Source organism: Sinohyriopsis cumingii, chromosome 9 (genome assembly GCF_028554795.1).
Source record: "Sinohyriopsis cumingii isolate HCF-2022 chromosome 9, ASM2855479v2, whole genome shotgun sequence".
NCBI lineage: Eukaryota > Metazoa > Mollusca > Bivalvia > Unionida > Unionidae > Sinohyriopsis > Sinohyriopsis cumingii.
Window position 1 is genome coordinate 44886430 of NC_142969.1, and position 26727 is coordinate 44913156.

At 32.6% G+C, this 26727-nt stretch overlaps 1 protein-coding gene across 2 annotated transcripts in view; it reads right to left on the reverse strand.

The window, feature by feature from the left end:
- Positions 1-1039: 1039 nt before the first annotated feature.
- LOC149791709 (kinesin-like protein KIF28) overlaps positions 1040-26727 on the reverse strand; it is a 76693-nt gene continuing 51005 nt past the window's right edge. Inside the window, exons 19-24 of one of the 2 annotated variants that reach the window (XM_089970217.1) lie at positions 22781-22927; positions 21319-21444; positions 19141-19284; positions 18013-18093; positions 15174-15312; positions 1040-12047 (exon numbers count right to left, since the gene is read on the reverse strand). In XM_089970217.1, the coding sequence (XP_089826343.1) occupies positions 11665-12047; positions 15174-15312; positions 18013-18093; positions 19141-19284; positions 21319-21444; positions 22781-22927 (1020 nt within the window). In that variant the 3' untranslated portion in view covers positions 1040-11664. Of the gene's footprint in view, positions 12048-15163; positions 15313-18012; positions 18094-19140; positions 19285-21318; positions 21445-22780; positions 22928-26727 lie in introns of both variants that reach the window. The other variant, XM_089970218.1, reaches the window with a different exon arrangement.

The following is a 26727-nucleotide window of genomic DNA, read 5'->3' on the forward strand; positions in this document are numbered from 1 at the left end:
TCCACTGTAGCATAATGCACCTGCAAACCAGGGTCTATGTTGTTTGTTCTACTTATTACTCCTAACAAACTGCACAGACCCAAATCTGCCAGCGCATTATGCAACGGCACATCTAGGTCTGTGCAGTCTGCAGACGGACTCGATTTACAAGCCAGTATATATGATATCAATAACATACCTGCCATATTTGCAGTGTTGGGGGCATTTAAGGACTCAAAAAATATGTTGAGGTCCCATGGGGGGGTCAGAACATGTGACCAAAACGAGCAGTATTGTTCAACTGAACCAGTTATCTTTCATATAAGCCTATAAAAAATTTACTCGAAATTCAAATTTGATTTTAAAACAAAGAATATAACATGGTTTACTTGAGAAATTTAACACATTGACAAAATCAAAAGTAGTTGGTAGCCTTTGTACTGTCCATTATCATCACCACACACAAGCACTGTCCAATATCACCACATACAATATGTGCCAACACTCACATAAACACAACTGCAGAGACATTAAATAAATTCTTTACAAATATTTGACATGTCTGTCATTAAATCCATTCAACATTGGAATATTTTCTTAATTAAATACAGTATTTGCTGATCTCAATAGTTCAGTGACGGCGGCGGTGATCAGGGAGAGGGTGTCGAATGTTGTGGAAATGTCATCGGTGCTCGTCTTGGCATTCATTTGAAACTGGATGGTACTGCTGCTCAAACTTGAATTTTTCTCATCATAAAAAATCATCTGCAGACATTATGATTTGTACAAGAATAGTGGTGGTCCAAAAATGTCTTTCTTTCCTAAAAGCATTAAAAACTGTATGTTTTGAAACAATGAGTCATGGGGTTTGGAAGTTTAAAAAAATCACATTTTTTAATGTGTTATGGTGGGTATGCAATAAAAACAAAATCGCCAACAGCACCGAATGAGGCCATTCTTAAGAGGGAGACAACAAATAATGGTTCTTGACAACGTGAAAAACCTGCCTACTGTAATAAAGAAATGAGTGGAAATAAATACAAAAGAAAACAAAGACCACTGCCAAAAATGTTAATTTATTCAGCTCCATTATACAAAACATATATTGGTGAAATGAACCTGTCAACAGTAAGATGTAATAAAATATAAATAAATACAACCCCATATCCTTAAGATCAAACGAATTCTTCAGTACTGTTGACATATGCATGAGCTGCTGGACGGATTCAATAACAAATAATGCACAGATTGTTTTTGTATATTGCAAACATCATATAGAGATAAAAATAATATTTCTCTCCTACACGGTGTTACTACATACATGTGGTTCTGGATGGAATCAAGTATAAATAATGCTGAATGTGCTTTTCACTACTACATCTTTTACAAGTTGAGCAAAAAATCAAGAATGCATAATCAAAAACTTTGCCCACTGATGTTGTTATGTCTTCAGCTGGATGGTCACCCGCATCATGTGCATTGCATTTATCTATGTGACATGAATGTTACAATAAATATGGTTTAAAATATATATTTGTGAATGATCGACGGTTTCAAATTTAAAAATGCATGTAATACAGTTTCTCGTCAAAAACTACATTAATAGAATTTTAAAATGAATTTAAAGTACTCATCTATAACTAAGCTGTCATTTACGTTTTTTTTTTAAAAATCAGCACTCGAAAGTCAAACTCCTAATAGCTCCTAACAGTTACAAAGTCATAACATTAAAAAAATTCTAACTTTTGTATCAACTTGTCTAATAAATGGCATAATTATAAAAAAATATTTGGTCATTTCTAAAGAAAGGCTATTTTGGTGCTACTTGAGTTTAATTGGACTAAACTACATACATGTGTTGTTCCATGACAGCATAAAGAACAAGTCTAATATTACATAGAAACACTTTAAGGCTGTCATGTTGAGACATTCATAAGCCATATAAAACAGTTTTTTTTTTCCCCAACTCAGAACCAACACAAATGTGGATTTGTATTTATTACATATCCCTCTTATACTGTTCATGTACATTTTTAGTTATACTATGTCAATGGATTTCATTTGCTATGATCAATGAAAACAATTACATAGTTCCATGTCTGGGCATACAATACCAAAGTTTTAACTGAACATCCATAACGCATGCCAAATTAACCACATAATATTAAGTAGGTATGTAATAAAAGTAGATAAAATTTTAACAAGATATGTTTATGAACAGTTTAAACAGGACGCCTATTAAAGTGCACGGTATACCTTAGTGCGTAACAAAGCCATGAGCTTAAATTGATTTCATCAGACATATAATTTAATTATGATATATGAATCGCTGTGTGCATGCAAATCTTCCAAGCAACTCCTTTCTCTAGGAATGGAAATTCATAATACTGCCGGGCTTAAAAATGGTTAGCTAATTACACAATTACAGATTATATGAAGGATGGATTACCATATACACTTGCTTATAAGACGAGCCAACAGCAAACTGCACAAACCCAGATCTGTCATTGCATAATGCAATGGCAGATCTGGATCTGTACAGTTTGTTAGGAGTAATCAGTAGAACAAACAACAAGGACCCTGATCTGCTGGCACACTATGCTACAGCAGATCAGGATGCATGTTGCTAGCAGCTGGTTTCACCTTATAACCTAGTACATACGGTACCACAGATGACATATCCCTTGATAAAAGAGTATCATAAAGTAAATAACTTGCTTACAATATGAGCAATAATGTTTTCCTGAAAAAACATATTTCATACACAAGATGAAGAAATAGATATCTCTCTGTAAAGAATGACAGCTATAGTTCATTCAGAGATGTAATAAATTCAAAATTATGGATTTCAAGAAACAGAGCCTTGTGGAGAACTTTATTATAAAATCAATACAGTAAACTGGTCATTATTAAGATGCTGATTATCTGCATTATTCATTCATATGGAATATTACAGTGGTTTCACATATTTTTACTTATTACAACAAACATTTATCAATAACAATAAACTAATTTGGCAATTATGACATCAGCATATAATAGAGAAACAGAAATCAGAAACAACACAACTGAATAAACAAAGTCGGTAAATCTAGGTGTAATATTACCCTTGATGTCTGTATTAAGTACAAAATACTGTCAATTACATTTTTTTTACATTTTAGGTCACTGTTCCCATCTATAGTGATTTAATAAGCAATAAAAGTTAATCACCTATCAGCACATGTGTGAAGAGAATCCCATATCAGCTTAGTTTAACTTGATCAATGCCCTTTAACACGTATCTTTACAATTGAAGCATCTTAATTCTATTTGTGTAAACCACACTACTATTTCTGCCCTTAAATATGTCAAAGGAGAAAAAAAAACAACTGATATTTACTTAACAGCTACTAAATATACAGCCATATATACAATTAATGGATCCAATTAATCCAGATACTCCCATTCACTTTTGTATGTTTTGAGAAACACTGAAGTATCTGGAAAATTAATTATCCAGACAAAATCAGACTCTTAATAGGTCCAGATAAACAATATTTTACAAAAATTTTAAAAAGTGAAGAAAAAACTTTTAGATTATTAATATACCTTGTAATAAAAACTTGCCTTAATGTATGTCATAATCCTCTGTACAATGGACACTTGTTGATGAACAAAAAAATGTAAAACCCCTTACATAAAGATTATCTAGATATTTCACTTGAATATTATGAACACCTCTCTATAAAGGACATAGTTTTATGGTCCATTATGTGTCCTTCATTGACGTGCTTCAATGTATTGTAATCTACACAATGGTAAATTCAGTAAAACCAGCTGCAAAATACATCTCTATACAAGGTACACATGTCTATCAAAGGCACGATTTTATGATGCCAATGCATTCTTCATTGACAGGTTGTACTGCACTGGATTCTAAAAAGAGCAAATTCAGTAAAAACCTGCTGGAATGGATGTCTTTAAACAAGGGACACCTGTCAATAAAGGACACAATTTTGTGACCCCTATGGATTCTTCACTGACAGGTTTTACTGCACTGGATTCTAAATGGTGCAGATTCAGTAAAAACTGCTGGAATAGTTGTCTTCAAACAAGGGACACCTGTCAATAAAGGACACAATTTTGTGACCCCTATGGATTCTTCACTGACAGGTTTTACTGCACTGGATTCTAAATAGTGCAGATTCAGTAAAAACTGCTGGAATGGATATCTTCATACAAGGGACACCTGTCCCATAGCAAGAATTTTATATGTGATGAACATCTTCATATGATTAACTGTCCTTTGCTCAAGAACACTTGCCTAACATGGACAAATGACTTAGGATAGCTAAGTTTTGTCTAAAGCAATTATGTGTACTGCACAGAAAGGACACTGCTCCTGGTCAAAAATTGGCAACTTGTACTGTCTCATATAAAATGAACTGTTTCTTTTCTTTTTGTAACAAGTTAGAAATCACCAAAAAATTAGTGTTGGTCTTAATATTCAAAGTTCTTATTTTTTTTTAAAAGTTCTTAGAAGAACAAAACATATTTTAAATACAGTATGATTTTTTTTGTGATCCATTGAAAAAAGGACACTTACATATGCTGGACGTTATTGTTTCTTCCATGATTTTTTGGGGTTTTTTTACACAGATTTTATTGCGCTTCATTTCACATTGTTTCACTGCACATGAGCAAACTTTACTGAAAGGATAGACCAAAGCAAGCCAGTACAACATCAGTAATGTCAAAAGGAAAAAAACAAATTGAAAATACACATAACTATGTGCGCAGTATGTGAGCAGATTGGATCACACATGACTTAAACAACTGGGTTTGAAACATCAAATACCTTAAAAATGGACACTTTCCTGTTTTGTTTACCTATTGTTGTGACGATTCCTTTTATTAAACAATAAAAAATTAAATTTCTCTATATTTTCCTTTCAGAATAGAAATACCATTTAAATGTATACAATTTTATTTTAAAAATGCTGTATTACTTCACACAGGGACATGCTGTACAAAGGATGTTAAGGTATGAAATAACTGACACTTAGCCATGCCATTTTCAGCAGGAACAGGCCAAAACATCTATAGGACAACACAAACATCAAACATGTAACAGCCCAAGTAAGCATCACAGAAAATGTTCTTACCAAGAAAAGCTGACTCTTTTCCAAATGAAAAGCAGAGTCATGAGCAAAACTGATCTTTGAACAAACTGTTTGAGATCCATGACATTTTATTTTCTGATCGTAAAAGCAATTACACAGTAGGTCCTTGCCATGAAACCCTGCAGTATACTGCTTTCTCTTTTACAATGTGGGTATGGTTATGGAATCCCATTAAATTTAGGTTACAAAAATTGTTTCATTATTGCTTCTTAATACATATCAATGAATTTTAGTTTTTTACATAGGAGAATCAATTACAGTGTTGCTTCACATCATTAAATGTTCAAGTTTTATTGTTTTTATGCACTAGTATGACACAGGCTTGGTATAATCAGGCCTCCAGATTTATGGGAGTGGACCATTCACTTTCATGGGTAATGAGGTATTTCCATCAAATATAATAAGGTCATTTTCAAAAAAGGCAATGGAAAGAAAAACTGAAATATTCCCATTTCAAATTATAATGTATGCTGACATTTACAGTTTTGTAGTAATGTACAGCCCAAGCTGGGAATAGAAAATTTGATTAAAACTGTCAACTGCTTCACCCCTACAACACAAATGGTTTTCTTCCAAAGCCACTGTCCAGGTGCAATATAGATATATGTAACCTAACAGAGCAGTACAATTTCACCCTGCCCATGTAAATCTTAGTGATATTCAGCAAACATCTGCATTTCTAGCCACATTTACCCCCCCCCAAAAAAAAAAAAAGGGAGGTAGTGGGATTGTCTGCAATTGCCTCGGATGGAACAAATATTGAACAGCAGACGACAAATTTTCCAAATCTCTAGTTGATTATCTCTCAGTACAGGTAGCCTCATATTAACAGATGGACTTTTATGTGTCTCATGAATAGGATTTACTAGGGTGTACTGTATTAGGACCAGTCATTAAATATGCAGAAAGAGGAATACATATTGCCCTTACTGACAATGAAAACACATTTTGATCTGGATAAGAGCAAGTTAAAGCAATAGGGATAAGGCTGCTGAAGATGGCTGAATGAATTGAAATCATATTGCACTCTTTATGAAAGAAAAATGAAATAGTTCTACAAGAAAATGAATTCTGGTAAGGTACTTTTCTATGTCAAGAATAACACAAATACAGAAATTTCCATGAAAATGAATGAAATTTTGGGTACAATGAAATAACTGAAGAGTTTCATATCACATTACTGAGTTGCCATGGTGAGATTACCATGTCAACATGATAGCATGGAAATTGATGTTACCATGACAATAATTTGTTTTTATTTACACAATATCACAGTCTTTGCTTTGATAAGCCTGAAACCACCTTGGTCATATAACCTTTATAGCATGGATAAATTTTGGCAGTGTTCAAATATCACAGTCATCGCCCATTGCAAAATCTATACATTTATATCTACCTACCCAACCTTATCCACAAAACATAAAAACAAAACTTTAAAAAAAGACCTTTCTTTTTATTTAATAAAAATAAATTGTGGGACAAAATACCAAAAAAAAAAAAATTCAAACTTTAAAAATTAAATAAAACAGTACAGTCAAGCTTGCAAGAATTGTTTTTTCCTTCAAGCAAGATTCTGTGGTATGTCATTACAACTCTACACTCCTTCTATTCATCTTTGATCCCATAATCATTTGACTCAACATTTCCATTTGCCATTTGTACTCACTCAACTGCAAACATAGATCCTGATCTGCCATCACATACTGTGTCAACATATCAGGGTCTGTATTGCTTGTTCTATTGATTAATCTTAACCCACTGCACAGATCCAGATCTGCTGGTGCATTATGCAATGACAGATCTTGCTTTATGCAGTTTGCAGATGGATCTGGCCTTTACACAGGTACATATGGTAGTCTTCCTCATACAAACACCAATCTCTGGCCAATGACATTCTGGGATGTTTCTGCATTATACAAATAATTTTATCATAAGAGGAGATAAAGATGGATGACACAAAAGCACAGATTTTCACCAAGATAAAGCTTATATTGTGAAACCGACTTCTTTTCAATTCCAGCATGTATATTTTACAAGCCATTCTTCACTTTTTAACTAAACACAACAGGTATTAAAAATTCTAATTCAATCAGTGAAGAATAGTCTAAAAAGGTTCTCATTGATGTAGAGAGCTATAAGTTCAAGGGAGATGAATCTGCAAAACACATTGTGCCAAATCCATTTTACAACAGAGAATATGTTGTCTATAATCAAACCAACAGAATGCATTTCAGAAAATTACTAATATAATATCCTCATTGTAGAGTAATGATTGGCATGTCTCAAGTCTTACGTCAACAATAATTAGCAATTTATGACTTAATTGATTTTCAGAATAAAATAATACAACCTGATCTCATCAAAGCTGAATGATACCATCTTCTGCTTACAATAATATCTGCACAGAAAAACATGACCCTTCAATTTTGAATTTTTATGCACATCCTAAGTTTACCAAGGTCATCTGACATTTTCAAAGGAATTCAACCATTCATTAAATCTTTCTGCATTTTGTAAGTCACACCTGTCCTGTCTTGCTTAAAACACGCTTGACTGTTTGAGAACTTGATCCATAAAACCAGTAAAAGGTCCAATATTAATATTTTGTGGATAAAAATGGGTGTCTTTCCTAAATCTCTCCTACAGTTGCCCTGTCATCCAAGACTTCTACTATGGGGATTCAAAGTTATTAAATCATCCATTGGTAGGGTTTAAAAAAAAGTTGGAATTCACATTTCCGAGTGGCAGGGCAAAACATTAAGCAAGATACAGATTATGGTTATTACAGAAGGAAACAAAATACATTAAGCACAGTGCAAGCAGAATTCACACTTTGTGGGTACACACTATCTACATCTGAGTCACATTTACAATTGGGGTAGTTAATATTTTAGTGATTTAAGAAGTAATGCTGAAAATATATTGTGCTCCCAACTAAATTATGGTAATCAATAACTAGAACCTGGATAATATAAATGTCATTAGTCTTATCTCCTTTTCCAGCAAATGCTAAAACAACATTACTGTTTTTATATTAATGACAACCGTTTGGTCTGGTTTGGTTTTCATGGTGCAGCAATAATTTGAAAGTTATATCAAGACAAGGCAATCAGAGTTAACTACCCTTCCCATGAACATGCCACAGTAGCTGATCCAGACTGACCTGGTGGTAGGAATTGAACCTACAAGATTATGGTCGAGTGCCATGCCTTAACCAGTGAGTTACTGTGGCCCCTACCACAAACAGTCATTAGTCATGTGAAATTGTCCAATCGTTTGCTATTTATTATATAATTTGAGCATTATGTGTATTTCATCAACTCTTAGACAAAAAAATAACTGTTCCTAAGATGAAAAGGTAAATCTTGATCTGACAAAGTTATTGAAAGCAATAGTTTCTGTTCACTAAATGCCAGCAAACAGAATTATTCACTTTTAAATAGCACACACCAAATTTATCATTAAAAATTCCAGAAAACGTTTATTAAAAATAACCTTATCCCAATTATACTAGTAACTCAATTAAACCAACCTCTATTATATCTAAAGCAAAACAAAAGCAAAACTCAAATAATACATGACTACATGAAAAGAACTGAAAGTGATAGGTTGAAATGACAACAATGGAAAATGAAAACAAAGATGAAAGCAAAGGTAAACAGAAAAGTGGGGAAATAAAGCAAAGTAGGAAGTCAACACAATATTTGTATCATCTACCAACTAGCAAGAATCAATTAAATGAAATGAAAATAATCTGCAGCTACTGACATAGAACAATACAGTCTGAATTACCTCCCTTTGTACAGCATATCGATTTCTATGTAATTACAGGCAAGTACAATTGTTACAAACACTCCTTAGACAAAATGGCCTGGCCTTTTAACCTTAATGAAAAACTTACCATTCACAAAATTGGACATAAAACAACACACTTATTTGTATCAAATTAACACCAATTTTCCACAGAAACTTACAGGTGTTAATTTTAAGGTGGCATTATTGGCTGAACTGACTTGCTTTGACCACAAATGAAAAACACTGCACGAGATGCTTTTTATCAAAAATGAAGTGAGCATCAGAATTTTGTCGCTTTAGTTCTTGTAGAAAGAAAAATAAATGCAAAATTTGCTCTTCTGTCCTATGCCATTACAATCATAACTTTGTACTAAAGTAGATATGAAATAATGGAGTAGAAAATGTTTTAAAAATGCAAAATGCAAAACAATTTTATAAAATTCAAACGAAATTCTGCCTTTCAAATTATTTAACCATATGCACAAATTCATACTATATACAATGTAATAACAATGTATACAACAAAATTTGAAGTAAATTTGTTTTTGAAAAAAAAACAGTCATGATCATTGCTTGAAATGAATACTTGTACAATGAATATGATTACATTTTTTAGCAACACAAATTTGACAATATATGCTTGCACATATATGAGCTTAATTTAGTCAGTTATGTAATTTACACATAAAGCCACTAATGGAAACAATACTGACTGTGAAAATAATTATATTCTCCAACCAAATGTTTAATAAAATAATTTGAAAAATATGTTGACTTTGCTAAACATTAAGCTTCTTAGACATAACATTTGAATTTGAGAAAATAATAATCATCATCATCATCACGGCTGTTACAAGTAAAAATGAGAAAAATGGCCTTTAGAAGACGTGAGGTTTATTTCTTCAATATCTTGATTTATTTAGACTCTGAAGCACATTTCTTTTAAGACAGATAATTGCCTAATACAGGTGACCTTTAAAGCATGTTAGATTGTACTATGTACCCATATGATATATAAAACGAATTTTTACAATTGACAGATTTGACTTAATAACATTATGCACACACATTAAGCCACAAGTTTTTTAAAATGAAAAATGAAGATAAATTCAACATATTTCTATTTCATTCCTAATAAGTCTAAAATGTAATTAAAATAAAACTGAAAAGAAAAACGATTGAGATAATCTACCCTAAATATGTAGGGTTTGTCTTCTGCAGAAAATACTAAAAATAGTAGTTGTCTGAGATTGCCCAACTCACAGAAGTATAATTATATGAGAAAAGCAGGTAAATTTATTTGTATATTTACAAAAGGTGAACCGCTTTCCAAAATACAATATTCAAACTAGTTCATTTATTTTATAGCTACATCATCTATTCATGCATATACTGAAAAAAGGACATAATGGCAATCTACTTTTTTTATCCTGAATACTAAAGTTTACTGTTTTCAAATGTCATGCAATTCTTTTGGTGATTTAATTTTGTAGATTTGTTACCATTCATCTAATTTTTTAGAAATACATATATTTTTTACCCTCCTGAAAAATTCCACAAAGATAAACAAAACATGTAAAGTAAGTCTACAGTAGTGAAGTTTAAGTTTAACATGGGGGTTAGCGCATGGTTACTTACTTGGTGGCTGTGTAGTGCAATATAATTTTCGAAGTTTCAAACTGTATCACATTAATATACTATCAACACAATAATATTCATTTATTTATAAACTGTTTTCACCCCATTTCAAAAAAAGGTTAGGTAATACAAAAACCTAAATAAATCTGACATATTCACTTCAACAAAAAATACATGCAAGTTAAGATTATTTTTCTTTGTTTTTCATACAAGATATCAGTCTTTAACACTGATGCTAAAAACAACTGATTCAAGATGAAAACTTTAATTTCAGTATACAATTTGTGTCCACTTTAAAAAATGTTTCAAACACATCATTATTTCAACACTGAAATAATCAATTTGCTAATGTTCTGACTCAAGTTCAAGAACCTTTTTTTTAAAATTAAATTCTGACTCACAGGAGCTAAATAAAGTCCTGATGTAATGTGCATGTTTTGTCATGAACCATCTTTAGTATACCATATATATAAAACAATAAATTATGCATTAATAACTGACATAGGAACGTCAAGAAAAATATGTACAAAATATAACCATACAGAGAATAATTCATTACCACTACATAAAATCAATTATATTCATGTCATTTACATCTGATTGTTGTGACAAAAATTTTCTACATCCAATATTGACAGTGATGTTGAGCCAACTTTAAAATGATATCCGTACAACTGGGCCAGCCAGTTATACCAAACTCCCAATGTTCTAGCATCAACCTTAGATTTGCATGTAAACATATAGTAAAGCAAGAGTATCTGAACTTATGCATCAACCTGAGGTCTTAGTACAAAGAAAAATGAAAGTAATAAAAGAGCAACCAGTCAATTTTCTCTTATCCAAGCTATAAGTGCTAAAACATGGATCTGAAGCAAAACAATATTTTCCATTCTGTAGTTTTAACCTTTTCCATTGTTTTCCTTAATATGCAATATAACATTAGACTGGCCTGCAAGCAATAGTTTCATCTAATCAAAGAAAAAATTAAAATTGAAGAAGATGTATAATTATATAGAATATCTCACAAGGTCTATTGATAAACATATATATAATCCCATATAAATTACATATATAATTAGCTTGCAGGTTACAGTAAAATACATGAAGAGGATTTTTGAGTCTTTTTAGAAGCTGACTCCTTTTTAGCAGCTTCTTCTTTGTGTTTCTTCTCCTCTTCCTTTCTTTTCCTCTCCTCCTCTTTCTTCTTTGTCTCTTGCTCCTTTTTATTTTTCTCCTGTTGCTCCTTTATCTTTTTCTCCTCTTGCTCCTTTTTATTTTTCTCCTCTTGCTCCTTTTTCTTTTTCTCCTCATTCTCCTTTTTCTTATCATCTTTATTCTTTTTGTCTTTTTCTTCTAAATCTGAGCTGCTGGAGCTTGAAGATTTTTGCCGTTCCTTTTGAGGCTGGGGTGAAATGATTGCAATTTTTTTCTTCTCCTCATCACTGTCGCTATCAGATTCATCATCATCATCTAGCAAATATACAGATATACACATGTGAATTAAGGTGAGCACATATATACACATCATTACTGACCCCAACAAATAACCACATTGGTTTTACTAATCACTCAGACTTCATGCCATATTTGACTATCACATGAAACTGACTGAAAACAAAAAAAAAACCTTGTGTTTTGATTGGTTAAAACTCTTATGTAAATGGGACAGTAATAAAAACATATCTATGAGCACTTATCACACATCAAAGAGTTGAGTCAAGCAGTCTAAGACCATACCCATGAGCACTTATCACACATCAAAGAGTTGAGTCAAGCAGTCTAAAACCATACCCATGAGCACTTATCACACATCAAAGAGTTGAGTCAAGCAGTCTAAGACCATACCCATGAGCACTTATCACACATTAAAGAGTTGAGTCACACAGTAATTCTGAAGATCCCTCAAATCACAATTGCTTTTGTTTCTTTCCAACTCATTTCAGTTTGATTTGTGAGTATGTATTCATTTTAGAACCATTACATTTATAAGGTAAATCCTCTTGGTTCATAACTAATTGGATATCTATGATGTTGTCTGTCAGATTGTTGATGAATTTCACCATTGTTTCCTTTTATGTTATGGTAAGAATCAGGCTGGAGTAATTTCAAGTATATTTTTGATGTATTTGTCAAACAATTCTTTAACTTTTAATGCACTGAATAAATCTGTATAATTACTACATACATTAACTTGCCACAAGTTGTAGAATTTTGTCTTTATTATGCAATTCTGAGTTAACAGTCATTTTGTAATTGCTGTTCTCTAATTAAATCTCAGGCAATGACATTTGAATTCCAATACAATCTGAATGCTCACTACTTCTTTTTGCTGTAATTTAATTTTTATTCTCAGCATATCACAAAGCTTTCAAACATGCCTTCTGTATTAATTATTATTGTAGTTATATTGTATTCTCTCAAACAGCTTTCTATCTTTTGTGAAAGACTTGATTTATTCTGCATAAACTTATGCAGTAAATTTTGAGTTGCCTTTCCAAAGATTAAACTGAAAGTTGTAAATATGTGTAGTTGTAATGCAGTGTATTTTTGTTTCCACCATTGTAATGACGCTCTTAACACTAGAATGTCTGTTCCAAAGCTGAATCTTACCAAAAAGGAATCTGAATTACTTTTTACAAAATATAGTCACACCTTGTCTTAAGCAACCACCCAAGGGGAAGGGTCAAACTGTCCCTGTGACACATGTTACTTCTAAGCAGAGGTTCAACTATTAGACTTGGTTGTCAATAAATATTGTGCACCAAATAAAATTATAATACCACTGTCCATGAAGACCAGAGAGTGTACGTTATGTATAATTACACTACTACATAATGAAATGGGATTGATGACAATACCCACCTTATAACAGGAACAATGTTATAATGATGGGCCTTATGGTGAGACTGTCATCAGCACATCCAAACAAAATGTGGGATATAAGACAACATTTGTACAAACAATTCATTTTCTACGCAATCTTGTGGCTAAATTCCAAATTTTAAAACAAAAATGGACAGATATTTTCTTAAATAAACTTTTATAAGCAAAAACAACCTTTTGACCTGGTAGGGGCCCTTGGGCCATATTTTCTTATTTTTGGAATGAATACTATTAATATAAATAATACGACCAGTTTACAGCAGTTCAGGGGCATGTGATTTGGAAAAAGTAATCAGCACAGCTGTTTCCAGGCATGTGATTTGATACAGTAATCAGCACAGCTGTTCTGAGTCATGTGATTTGATATAGTAATCAGCACAGCTGTTCCGAGTCATGTGATTTGATACAGTAATCAGCACAGCTGTTCTGAGTCATGTGATTTGATACAGAAATCAGCACAGCTGTTCTGAGTCATGTGATTTGATACAGTAATCAGCACAGCTGTTCTGCATCATGTGATTTGATATAGTAATCAGCACAGCTGTTTTGAGTCATGTGTTTTGATATAGGAAATCAACACAGCTGTTTTCAGGCATTTGACTTGATACAGTAATCAGCACAGCTGTTCTGCATCATGTGATTTGATATAGTAATCAACACAGCTGTTTTGAGTCATGTGATTTGATACAGGAATCAGCACAGCTCTTTCCAGGCATGTGATTTGATACAGTTATCAACACAGCTGTTTCCAGACATATAATCTGTTACAATAATCAGCACACAAAAATTGCCAACTGATCATATCAATTTGTTTTAAATTCATTTTATGAAGACAATGTTACATTTGATGATTTATAGTGTGACTAAGGGTCATATCATATATGCTCTCTTGTAATGCAAGTCCAGCTGCCAACTGTACAGATCAAGATCTGTTGTTGCATAATGTGCCTGCAGATCTGGGTCTATGCAGTTTGTTAGGAGTAATCAGTAGAACAAACAATAAAGACCCTGATCCAATGGTGCATTATGAGATGGAAGATCTGAGTCTATGTTGTTTGCAGTTGGTCTCAGCTTGCAAGCAAGTATATAAGGTGCACAGTTTGTGAATTTCATACATAGAACCTGAAAAGGTGAGGACTGAATATTACATTCTCACCCAATTTGAACCTCACTAACTACGCATAATCCCTACTACCAATTACTTTTGTTATAGAATGTAACTGCATGCACTCCCTCACTATAAGGCCCTTTATTATAACACATTATCTATAATAAGGTGGATATGGTCATGCATCCCATTTCATTTAATGATACTAAAATTATATGTATCCTGTACATCATTACAAGTTTATCTAAATATAAGGGAGCTAACTCTATGGCTTCTTCACATAGCATTGTTATGACTAAGTGTTGCATAACTACACGTGTTGAATAAAATTGTTGGAATTTCCTTGTGATATTAGTCAATAAAATTTCACTTGCACATGATTTCTTCCATGATAATCCCATTGTGCCCATCACTTAAAATGTACAAAAAGTAAGGGTTAAACCTATCATGAGAGATAAAAGTCTTTTCTTAAACGAAAATTTATAAGATGTTTGGTAAAAGTTGAAGAAGGGCGTATTATCAAGCATGGACCTTTCACAGAAGAAATATGGTCATACACTTTAAGTGTGTGAAATTGTATGTGTATGACACGTACCAATATTTACCTTTCTCCTTGGGGATCAAGGCAATGCATTTGTCTGCCTTGTCAGCAGTCTGTGCCATGTAAATATCCTTTATCAATTCTGTCCTAAGTCGCTTTTTCTTGTGCTGCTCTGCTACTTCAATCATCTTCTTCATCTGAGCCTGAAGCAATCAAGAGCATGCAGTTGATGAGTGTGATCCTTAGTTTCACATAAGTAATTCATATACATGTGCAATATATATGTGTCCAGATAGCAAATTGAACAAGAAAAAATATTGCAAACGGCTATCAAGCTTTGCTGTTGCTTAACCCTTCCCCCAGATACAAGTGAATTTGGACCACATTTATATGCAATCACCACCTTCCAATACCTATGATGTTTTTCAAAGTAACTGTTCAAACATCCCTGCCCTATCTCAAAATAAGAGCTCCTGGATGTCCATTGTAAACAACTGCAATTCCATTTGTATGAACAATTCATATATAGCACCATCCAATGGGAAGATCCCTTCTAGTAAAACAGGCTTTCTGAAAGTTTCTATGACATCATAGCATGTGCTAGTGTATTAGAAGAATTAAACAAAACCAATATGAGATAAGAGGGCATTGGAAATTTTATGAAAATGCAAATGGCTGCCACTGTGTTTGCAGGTAGAAGCTTAGCATGGACTCCACTCTATTTGATTGCTTTCTTTTTTAAATTAAATTTATTTCAAGATCTTGTCAGTAATCATGAGAAACTATTTAATTAAATCAGGAAAGAAAAATAACAAGATAAAATGATTGTAACACAGCAATTGACAATGACCACCAATTTTGGAGTCCAAAACAGAGTGGACTTTAACTACAGCACACTAACCATGGACTTGCCACTTCATGTACATCCAATTTAGTAAGCAAGAACACTGCTGTTTATCACTTTATTCAAAAAGAAAAAACAATAAGCACTAAATATTGAATCTGAAATCTTTAAATATGTTAAATGTGCAGCTTTTCCCAGCATTAAATCATACTTGGATACTCCCATTAAATCATACTTGGATACTCCCATTAAATCATACTTGGATACTCCCATTAAATCATACTTGGATACTCCCATTAAATCATACTTGGATTCTCCCATTAAATCATACTTGGATACTGTCAGCTGGTTGCATGCTGTTCTCTTTTCTCTTGATAGTAAATTGTACAACATAGCAAGATACAAGAATACAAAGCTGTAGCCAGGTTCCACACAATTTGGATAAAGGGTTAATGCAGTTATAGATATGGTTCTTTGCCATTCAAAAATGGATATACATTATTGACTTAATATGGTTGTCATAATACAGTGGTCCCTCACTTAAGGGAGCCATAAAAGAACACTGAAATAACTAGGCACAGTTATCTTATAATAGGTACACTATATGGGAAAATATAATTCAACCAGGGCAATGGGTTTTCTTGGCCATAATAACGTTATTTAAGGGATATTGTTATTGTAAGGAAATTTATACTGAGAGGTGGTAGGTCTGTTATGGCAAAGCACCTCAATATATACTTCCTACATATGTCAATCCACACTCAATTTTACACTTCTTGTGCTGCATTTTGTTTCCATGGTTACATAAAATATAATGAATGGGGGAAATTTTAAATATCAAATTGCATCAGTATATGCAACTTATATTTTTGCTTGACATATGCACCAACCTTGGTTAAAACACCATGAATGGTTTTAAAATTACAATCCAGAACTGAAAACATTTATATAAAAATAGACCGATCAAGGCAGACAGAGAGATGGACTGACATTAGCAGTATAATATATTACATACTAGAGTGGATCAAGAAAGGAAATCTAACTACCTATTCTGAAAACTGCCATTTTTAAACACACTCACTCTTGACTTATGGTAATAAACAGTATGAATCCAACTCATTCAGTTCTAGGCATTGATTCAAAGAATCTGCTTATTGGCATATTGAAGTGCATGTTTAAAATACAGTTTGCCTCACTGAATGCACCCTCGATGGATTTTAATTGCACTTTTGCATTGGCATTGAACATCTTTCAAAGATTTTGTCACTGAAAATACAGCCATGATATCAACAGTCTACATGAACCTGTAATATTCTACTGCATTCATCTTAGCAACCAATATCTTCATTTGATTGCAGTGGATTGAAGATTTAATATAAAAAAATGGGTACTTTTCATTTGACAGAAGTGGAATCCAGATTTTTGGTCAAATGTGTACTTTTCAGTTGATTGAAGATGATTGTAGTTTTAACATAAAACTGGTACATTTCTTTTGACTGCAATTGATAGCAGATTTAATGTGAAATGGACACTTTTCATTTGACTGTTGTTGATTATAGATTTAATGTCAAATGGGTGCATTTCATTTTACGGCAACTGACTGTAAATTTAATGTAAAATGGGTACTTTTCATTTTAGAGCAGATGATTGTAGATTTCATGTAAAATGGGTACTTTTTATGTATTTTTATGTTTTACTCATCTTAATGCATCTTAAGTGTGTACATATAAAATACAAACATTTATTTAGTCCATTAAGTTGCAAAAATAATAATAATGGGAGAATTTTATCATGAATTATTACTGCTATTCTGTACAAATCTGCAGTAATACAAACTATGGATTATATAGAGATATTATCAGAAAGCTCTATATGCATACAAATTTGTGTTCCAATCCCTCCTTTCTCTTCCATACATATTCACTTTGATTATCAATTTATAAAACTATAATCATATGAGAATTTAATCATAATGTTTTACTGCCATTCAGTAAAATGCACATCTGTAAAAAACAATCATATGGTATTAAAAATGTATTTAAAAAAAATATATATATACCAATTTTTGTTCTAATCTCTCCTGTCTCTTCTTCAGCATAGCAGTTTCCATCATGAATTTCACCTTCTCTGGATCAAACCTCTGATAAGAGAGAAAGAAAAAAACCCAGTAGAAATGTGTCCATATGACAAAGATGCCCCTATCAATCTAATGTAATTGTAGAACATAGTGATAAGTTAAACAAGGGCCATAATTCCATTGAATTTTATTCAAAAAGTGCAAAATTGAATCCAACCTGGTCTTCTTAATGAAAAGCTTCATAATAAATTTAGTTTCAATAGATGAAATCTTTCAATAGTTACTGAGCAGGAATAATGGATGGTACAGTAAAGTCTAATCCAGTAAAACACTCAATGCATATCACGTGTTTTGTATATCGCAATTGATGCATATCATGTGTTCTATATATCACAGTAGAACCCTCAAGGCATATCACGTGTTCTGTACATCACAGTAGAACACTCCATGCATATCATGTGTTCTGTACATTACAGCAGAACACTCCATGTATATCATGTGTTCTGTACATCACAGTAAAACACTCAGTGTATATCATGTGTTCTGTATATCACAGTAAAACACTCAATGCACATCATGTGTTCTGTATATCACAGTAGAACACTTAATGCATTTGTTCTGTCTATCACAGTAAAACACTCAATGGATATCATGTGTTATGTTCTATTAAGTAAAACACTCAGTGCATATCATATGTTCTGTATATTACAGTAAAACACTCAGTGTATATCATGTGTCCTGTCTATCACACTAAAACATTCAATCCATGTCATTTGTTCTGTATATCACAGTAAAACACACAATACATGTCATGTGTTCTGTATATCACAGTAAAACACTCTGTACATGTCATGTGTTCTGTATATCACAGTATGCAGAACACATGTAATTGGTGTATCACAAAATGGTGGGACTTTAATTCTTTTTTGTTGAAGGATATCTTGGCAGTCTAAATGCCTATTTGGACTATCTTTTTAACAAATTATGTGGAAAATTATACTTTAGAATTATGCCCCAAATTTTAAGGTCATGTTCACAATGACTGTAAAAGTCAGGGACCTGCATCATAGCCTCAACTATGCTTTTAATTATTTCCTTTGTAGATCATACCTTTTCATTGGTATTAACTGCATGAATAGCCTTTTGTCCTGGAACCAGGGACTGTTTTATCTTTGTAGCACCCTTCTTTGACTGGTCTTTCTGTTTTCCCCAGAGCTGGACAATGAAACCCTCATCTTTCAGATAGTCCACCAGCTGTATAAGTGAGAAGTCATGATTTAGTATTTAGCATATGGCCATGTTTTACTTTATTTTCTTCTCTTTTCCAACTTACACGGAAATAATAGCATTATTGAATTATTTTACAAAATTCTCGTTTTGAAACATTAGAATGTTTAATGTTTGAGAGTTTACAACTTCAAATGATTAAATTCTACCTCACAAGGTTAAAATTTGTTATTTGTCACCAGATCCAAAAAGTCAGATTCCAAAAGTTACAAAAAATTAACTGTGCCAAAATGTCCACATCAGTAACTGTATGCATTTTTACAGCAAAACAATATCCCTAAAATACCATTCTGAAATAAAACCGAAAAGGTTTTTCTTTAGTTCAAAGTCTCATTCACATATACAAAGGGGTTCATTAACTAATACAAAAAAGGTAATAAGTTTTCTTAATGTGATGAATATAACTAGCACTTCATAGCTACCATTGACTTTTAACATGACGATGTGGCAATGAGTAAATAATAATAATAAAAACGGACAACTTTATTTATTCTCTGCTGACTGATGAACCAAAGGCTCATCTCACACAGTGTTGACACATTCAAATACACATTTACATTGAGATTATTTACTATGTCTCAGTACAAACCAATACTGTTAATATCAAGATCAGGTTGAGCAGAACTTCTGCAATCGCTTATGACAGCATGAATCACAAAGCAGAGTTTCAACAGTTAATTCTTTTACACATTTTCTGAACAGAGTAAAGTGATTCAAAACAAAACTAAATGACCATGAAAAAATACTAATTCTTAAACCAGTCCAGTTGCTTGGAATGAAAACCTGATCAATTTTACCATATGAAAAAATGGACAGTTGTTGAGAAAGATCCACAGCTACTCCTTTCAGTTTGATGTCCTTACAAGGATTATGAAGGTGCATTATTACAAATCTCAGTGGTGTCACATGATGTCAGTCAGCAGTCACATGGTCTCACTAGAAATCAGCTGTGTTTGCACTTAGGCTTTGTCTACTTCATTTAAGAATTAAACTTCATACTTTACAGCATTCATGAAGTCATGACATTTGAAAATCATAAACACAATGCATGAATGGCCACAGTGAAACAAAGACTATTCCTGTCATCAATATTCAAGTCTCATAACTTCATGAATCTTTAAAACATGAAGTTCAACTCCTAATGCTACAAATATTAATATAAATAATGACAAATCACACAAAATAAATATCAGAAACTATATTTTAACCATTGTTTACAAACATTGTCAACTCACATATTAATGGTGCATGAATGAATAGTTTCTTTCTGATGTCATGAACCAATAACTTCTAGTTTTCTGCATCACATGATGCAACCTTAGCCAATCAAAAAGACTGTTACAAAGGCCTGGTTTACTTCTTCTGATTCAAAGTGTTCTGATAAAAAACAACACTGTGCTCCTTTTACACAATGCTGCTCAGGACAGCCATGCAAACAATTTGCATTATTAGGCCATTTTGTTTTACTGAGGAATGCCCCCCCCCAAAAAAAAAAGCTGTGTTATTAAGGTATTTAAGGATGAAAAACTGCTTCATAATCTGCTCTCATTAGCTATTGTTTAAATAAAGTGAACCAAACATAGCAGTGGGAAAAAATCACACAATTTGCTGGGCTCCATGTGTGATAAGTGGATCATCGGCATACTGAAGGATTTTATAAAAGGTTTCAATGTATTAAACTGAGTGTCTGATAAAGAGATCAGATCTATCTTACTTATCAAAAATACAGTCAAATCTCATTCATCTGACAGAAATTAATGGCACTAAAAATGTCAGAAATATGCAATGGTCAAATAAACACGTCTAGATTATGAATGAATTTGAGTGCATTGTTCCCATTCATGGCTTCATACAAAAATGATTGCTGTATAAAGAAGGCTACACTGTATTTGGATAAACAAGAATTTGTATGAATGAGGCTAAATACAGTCATGTGATTCAGATAATATGAATGAAAGAGTTTGGGAGAAATGAGGTTCTAGTGTCTACAGTTGCACAAACCTGTTGTTTGGCAGCAGGGAAATTGTAGTTTTTCTCAAAATTCCAGTCAGGGTTGCTGGTGTTTGGAATACTCTTGGACTGAGTGAATTGTTCCTCAAGGAAAAATTTGTACTTCACGCAAATGTCCTGAAATAAAAATGTATATGCCTTTTATAAAGAATAAAAAGAGAAATTACGCATGATAAAAAAAAGTCCAGTACTATATCAGGAATCATTCTAACAATTACACCAAAACAGACCTTAAAACTCATGATGAAATAAACAGTGTTTCGACTTGTGAAATAATGTAACAAACCATACTTTTTGTTGACTTTATAATTTTCTTTCATGGACTGTTATTTGCAATTCAATAAATTCTATCTTGAAAGACCAATTTTAAGAAAATGTACAGGCTATGTTCTTAGCTCCCATTTCTTGTGCATGATATAGCCAATAATGCATTAAAAGTGCCATTAAAACCAACATAAACTTTGTCATTATTAAATAAGAGACAGAAGCCGCAACCATGTCATTAGGTACCTTATTACAAAGTTCATAGTACCATGATACACTTTGGTAACAAATGACATCATATTGATGACAGCACAATTTTATGATCAGTTCATTTTGAGCTCAACAAAAAAATGTTGATTTTACAAAAGCAAACATTATTCCTTAAGAAAAATATCATGATGTCATACAAGTTGAGTGCATCACAACATGTAGTTACCAATGGAAAATTTGCAATGTTGGAAGAGTTTGAATGAATTTATCACTTAAACCATTTCAATTTGTAAACACTTTTGCAAAATTGTTTCTTGTCACATGATATTTATAGGTTCTTGCATGTTGAAATCCTCTAAAATTTATGAAACAAATATTGAATTTATCAAATCGTTTAAAATTGATGAAACTTGTATCAAATTCAACAAATCCTCTAATATTTATCAAACTGATACTAAATTTATCAAATCCTCTTTACTTACAAAAGTTTTTTCAAATTCATCAAATCTTCAAAAATTTATGAAACTGTTATTGATTTTATCAAATCCTCTAAAATTTATTAAACTAATACTGAATTAATCAAATCCTCTAAAATTTATAAAACTAATGCTGACAATATGAAATCCTCTAAAATCAACTAAGGCTGAGTTGATCAAACCTCTAAAATTAATAAAACCAACGTTGAATTTATCAAATCCTCTAAAATGTATTAAACACATGTCACTGAATTGATAAAATCCTCTAAAAATTTTCAACTAATGCTGAATTTATGAAACCTGTGAAATTTTTTAATTTGTTGAAATTATCAAACCTAAAACAAAAAAATCTTGTTTGAGTTATCTTTTGCTCATAAAAGAAATATCACAACATCACAAAAAAGATAAATGTCACTATATCACAAAAGTGATATATATTTCAACTCACTGCATAAATTGCATATGAAATCATCGTTCATTTACAATCCTATTTCCATACTTACAGTGAACTTGGCTGGCAGTCCACGGGCACTGGTGATCTTAAGTTTGAAATTTATATCCTTGCCCACAAGTTCATTAGGGTTTTCAACAAACACATTGTCCTGATCTCCAATCACCTTGCCCTTGGCATCACATGGTAACAGCTCAATCTGTACAATACAGAGACAAAAAGCATAAAGAATCAGGCCTTTGACAATTTTTTCAAGTTTCTGTGCCCAAAGGCAAATGAATTTCAGTAATATTCTTTACATTTTTTTCATTAAAGATCAAAGCTTTATTTCATCTTAAATGAAACAAAATTTAAATACAACTGCTCTTGACTATGTCTCATGGCAGACATATGTACAATGCCAAATATACGCAATGTACATCTGAATATTTGCTTGCCCAGATGAAAATTAATTTGCCCTGGGTTATTTGGAAATATGAATGTTTAAGGCCCGTGAATACCTTAGAGGTCTGGATGGTGGAGCAAAATAGCACTTACTTTACAGCTCTGGAGTCCTGAGTCCAATCCAGCATATGCAAATTTAATTGGTATTCCATTGATGGTCAATGGCTTCCTGTTGGCCCTCCAGGTTTCTCTTTCTTATCAAAACCCACCTCATACCAGCATTAGACCATGGAATGTGTCATGTCTAATGCACACACAAAGTAGACTGAATGTTACACTAGTGTGAGGTGCAACCAAGTGTAATGGAGTGACATATGTTGATACTACATTCTGGCACCTGACTGTACTATACTCACAAATGTCAATAATACTCAGTTGGGGTCTATTAGTGGTACTTTTTATAGATTAATTGCTCCCAGGCAGTACCTGTTGTAAATTTATCAAAGTCAAACACTTCCCAACATAGTGTAGCTTGGACCAGACTCACTTGTAAAAGCTGGATATTACAAAGTATAGTGGTGTGTAAATCAACTGTTAGCTACAACAAGATCATGTCTTTGAGTGGAAAATGGTCATCTTATACTTCTTTGGAAATTAACACAGTCTATCAGGAATCTTGGGATGCACTCTAGTTTAGTCTAAAGTCAACTGTAACAATCTTTTATCTTGGTTTTTTATTAGTCATTTTTCTGAGCCTTATGGGCACATTGGAGGGAACTCTCTTGTGCCATTGATGAAAAATATAGGTCATTTGCACAAGAGCACAGCCTAAAATGAAGCATAATTAATGATCTCCAGTGGATCCCATAAATTCATCCCCTGGATCCCACATAATCTATTAATGACCTTAAACAGTTTGTTACACATATACACATTAATGGTCTCCATCAGCCTGTTATAAATGTATCCACATAAATCACTAATGGCCTCCAATGTCACACAATAAATGTATCACATATCCCAATAAAGATCTCCAATAGCTTGCTATTAATGTATCCACATATACCCATTAATGGTCTCCATCAGCTTGTTATAAATGTATCCACATAAATCACTAACAACCTCCAATGTCACACAATAAATGTATCCACATATACCCATTAATGGTCTCCATCAGCTTGTTATAAATGTATCCACATAAATCACTAACAACCTCCAATGTCACACAATAAATGTATCCACATATACCCATTAATGGTCTCCATCAGCTTGTTATAAATGTATCCACATATATCACTAATGACCTCCAAAGTCACACAATAAATGTATCACATATCCCAATAAAGATCTCCAATAGCTTACTATTAATGTATCCACATATATCACTAATGGCCTCCAACAGTTCACCATAAATGCATTACGATATATTTACATATAGTACTAATGATCTCTGATAGTTCACAATAATATATCCACAAAAACCACTCACAACCTGTAATGCTTCACTTATAAATGTATCCTTATATCCCACTAGTAACCTCCAATAGATTCCAGGGTTTCAAGCAACTCTTTGTAAAATTGTTAGGGATAAAGTAGTGCTATTTTGTTTTTAAAAGCAGGAAAAATAGGAAAATGCAGCAGAAAAGCTGAGCATAATCATTTGATTCACTTACCCTTTTCTAATTCAATAAGCCATATCTGCTTACAATTTTGCTCTTCTAATCCACAAGAACTTTTTTCCAGAAATAAACAGGTTCCAAAATGCAACAGTCAGCCTTTATCAGAAACTGCAGTTCAGACAAGGCTGACATGTTGCCAGTACCACTCATGAAGCTCAACAAATGGCTGGATCAGGCTGCCTAGTGAATGCATAACATCACAGTACCAGAAATTTGCTTAAAACTACATACATTACTGGAAAAAAACCACCATGAGGCAAAGAACCCTCTCCGCAATGGTTAACACACTAAATGGATGAATGGGAATCTTCAAAATTAAAAACGTGGGGACTGTAGGGCTTTTACAAAGATGTAAAAGTAGGGACAAGTAGGAAAGGAAGGGCCACTCAAAAGATAAAGTTTGCATTAAGTGTATCCACATTTCCCATTAATATTTCCAACAGTTCACTATGAATGCATCCACATATAACCTTAATGACTGACCTTCAATAGTTCACTATGAATGCATCCACATATAACCTTAATGACTGACCTTCAATAATTCACTATGAATGCATCCACATATAACCTTAATGACTGACCTTCAATAATTCACTATGAATGCATCCACATATAACCTTAATGACTGACCTTCAATAGTTCACTATAAATTCATCCACATATAACCATAATGACTGACCTTCAAAAGTACACTATAAATTCATCCACATATAACCATAATGACTGACCTTCAACAGTTCACTATAAATTCATCCACATATAACCTTAATGACTGACCTTCAATAGTTCACTATAAATTCATCCACATATAACCTTAATGACTGACCTTCAATAGTTCACTATAAATTCATCCACATAATAACCTTAATGACTGACCTTCAATAGTTCACTATAAATTCATCCACATATAACCTTAATAACTGACCTTCAATAGTTCACTATAAATTCATCCACATATAACCTTAATGACTGACCTTCAATAGTTCACTATAAATTCATCCACATATAACCTTAATGACTGACCTTCAATAGTTCACTATGAATGCATCCACATATAACCTTAATGACTGACCTTCAATAATTCACTATGAATGCATCCACATATAACCTTAATGACTGACCTTCAATAGTTCACTATGAATGCATCCACATATAACCTTAATGACTGACCTTCAATAATTCACTATGAATGCATCCACATATAACCTTAATGACTGACCTTCAATAGTTCACTATAAATTCATCCACATATAACCATAATGACTGACCTTCAAAAGTACACTATAAATTCATCCACATATAACCATAATGACTGACCTTCAACAGTTCACTATAAATTCATCCACATATAACCTTAATGACTGACCTTCAATAGTTCACTATAAATTCATCCACATATAACCTTAATGACTGACCTTCAATAGTTCACTATAAATTCATCCACATAATAACCTTAATGACTGACCTTCAATAGTTCACTATAAATTCATCCACATATAACCATAATGACTGACCTTCAAAAGTACACTATAAATTCATCCACATATAACCATAATGACTGACCTTCAACAGTTCACTATAAATTCATCCACATATAACCTTAATGACTGACCTTCAATAGTTCACTATAAATTCATCCACATATAACCTTAATGACTGACCTTCAATAGTTCACTATAAATTCATCCACATAATAACCTTAATGACTGACCTTCAATAGTTCACTATAAATTCATCCACATATAACCATAATGACTGACCTTCAAAAGTACACTATAAATTCATCCACATATAACCATAATGACTGACCTTCAACAGTTCACTATAAATTCATCCACATATAACCTTAATGACTGACCTTCAATAGTTCACTATAAATTCATCCACATATAACCATAATGACTGACCTTCAATAGTTCACTATAAATTCATCCAC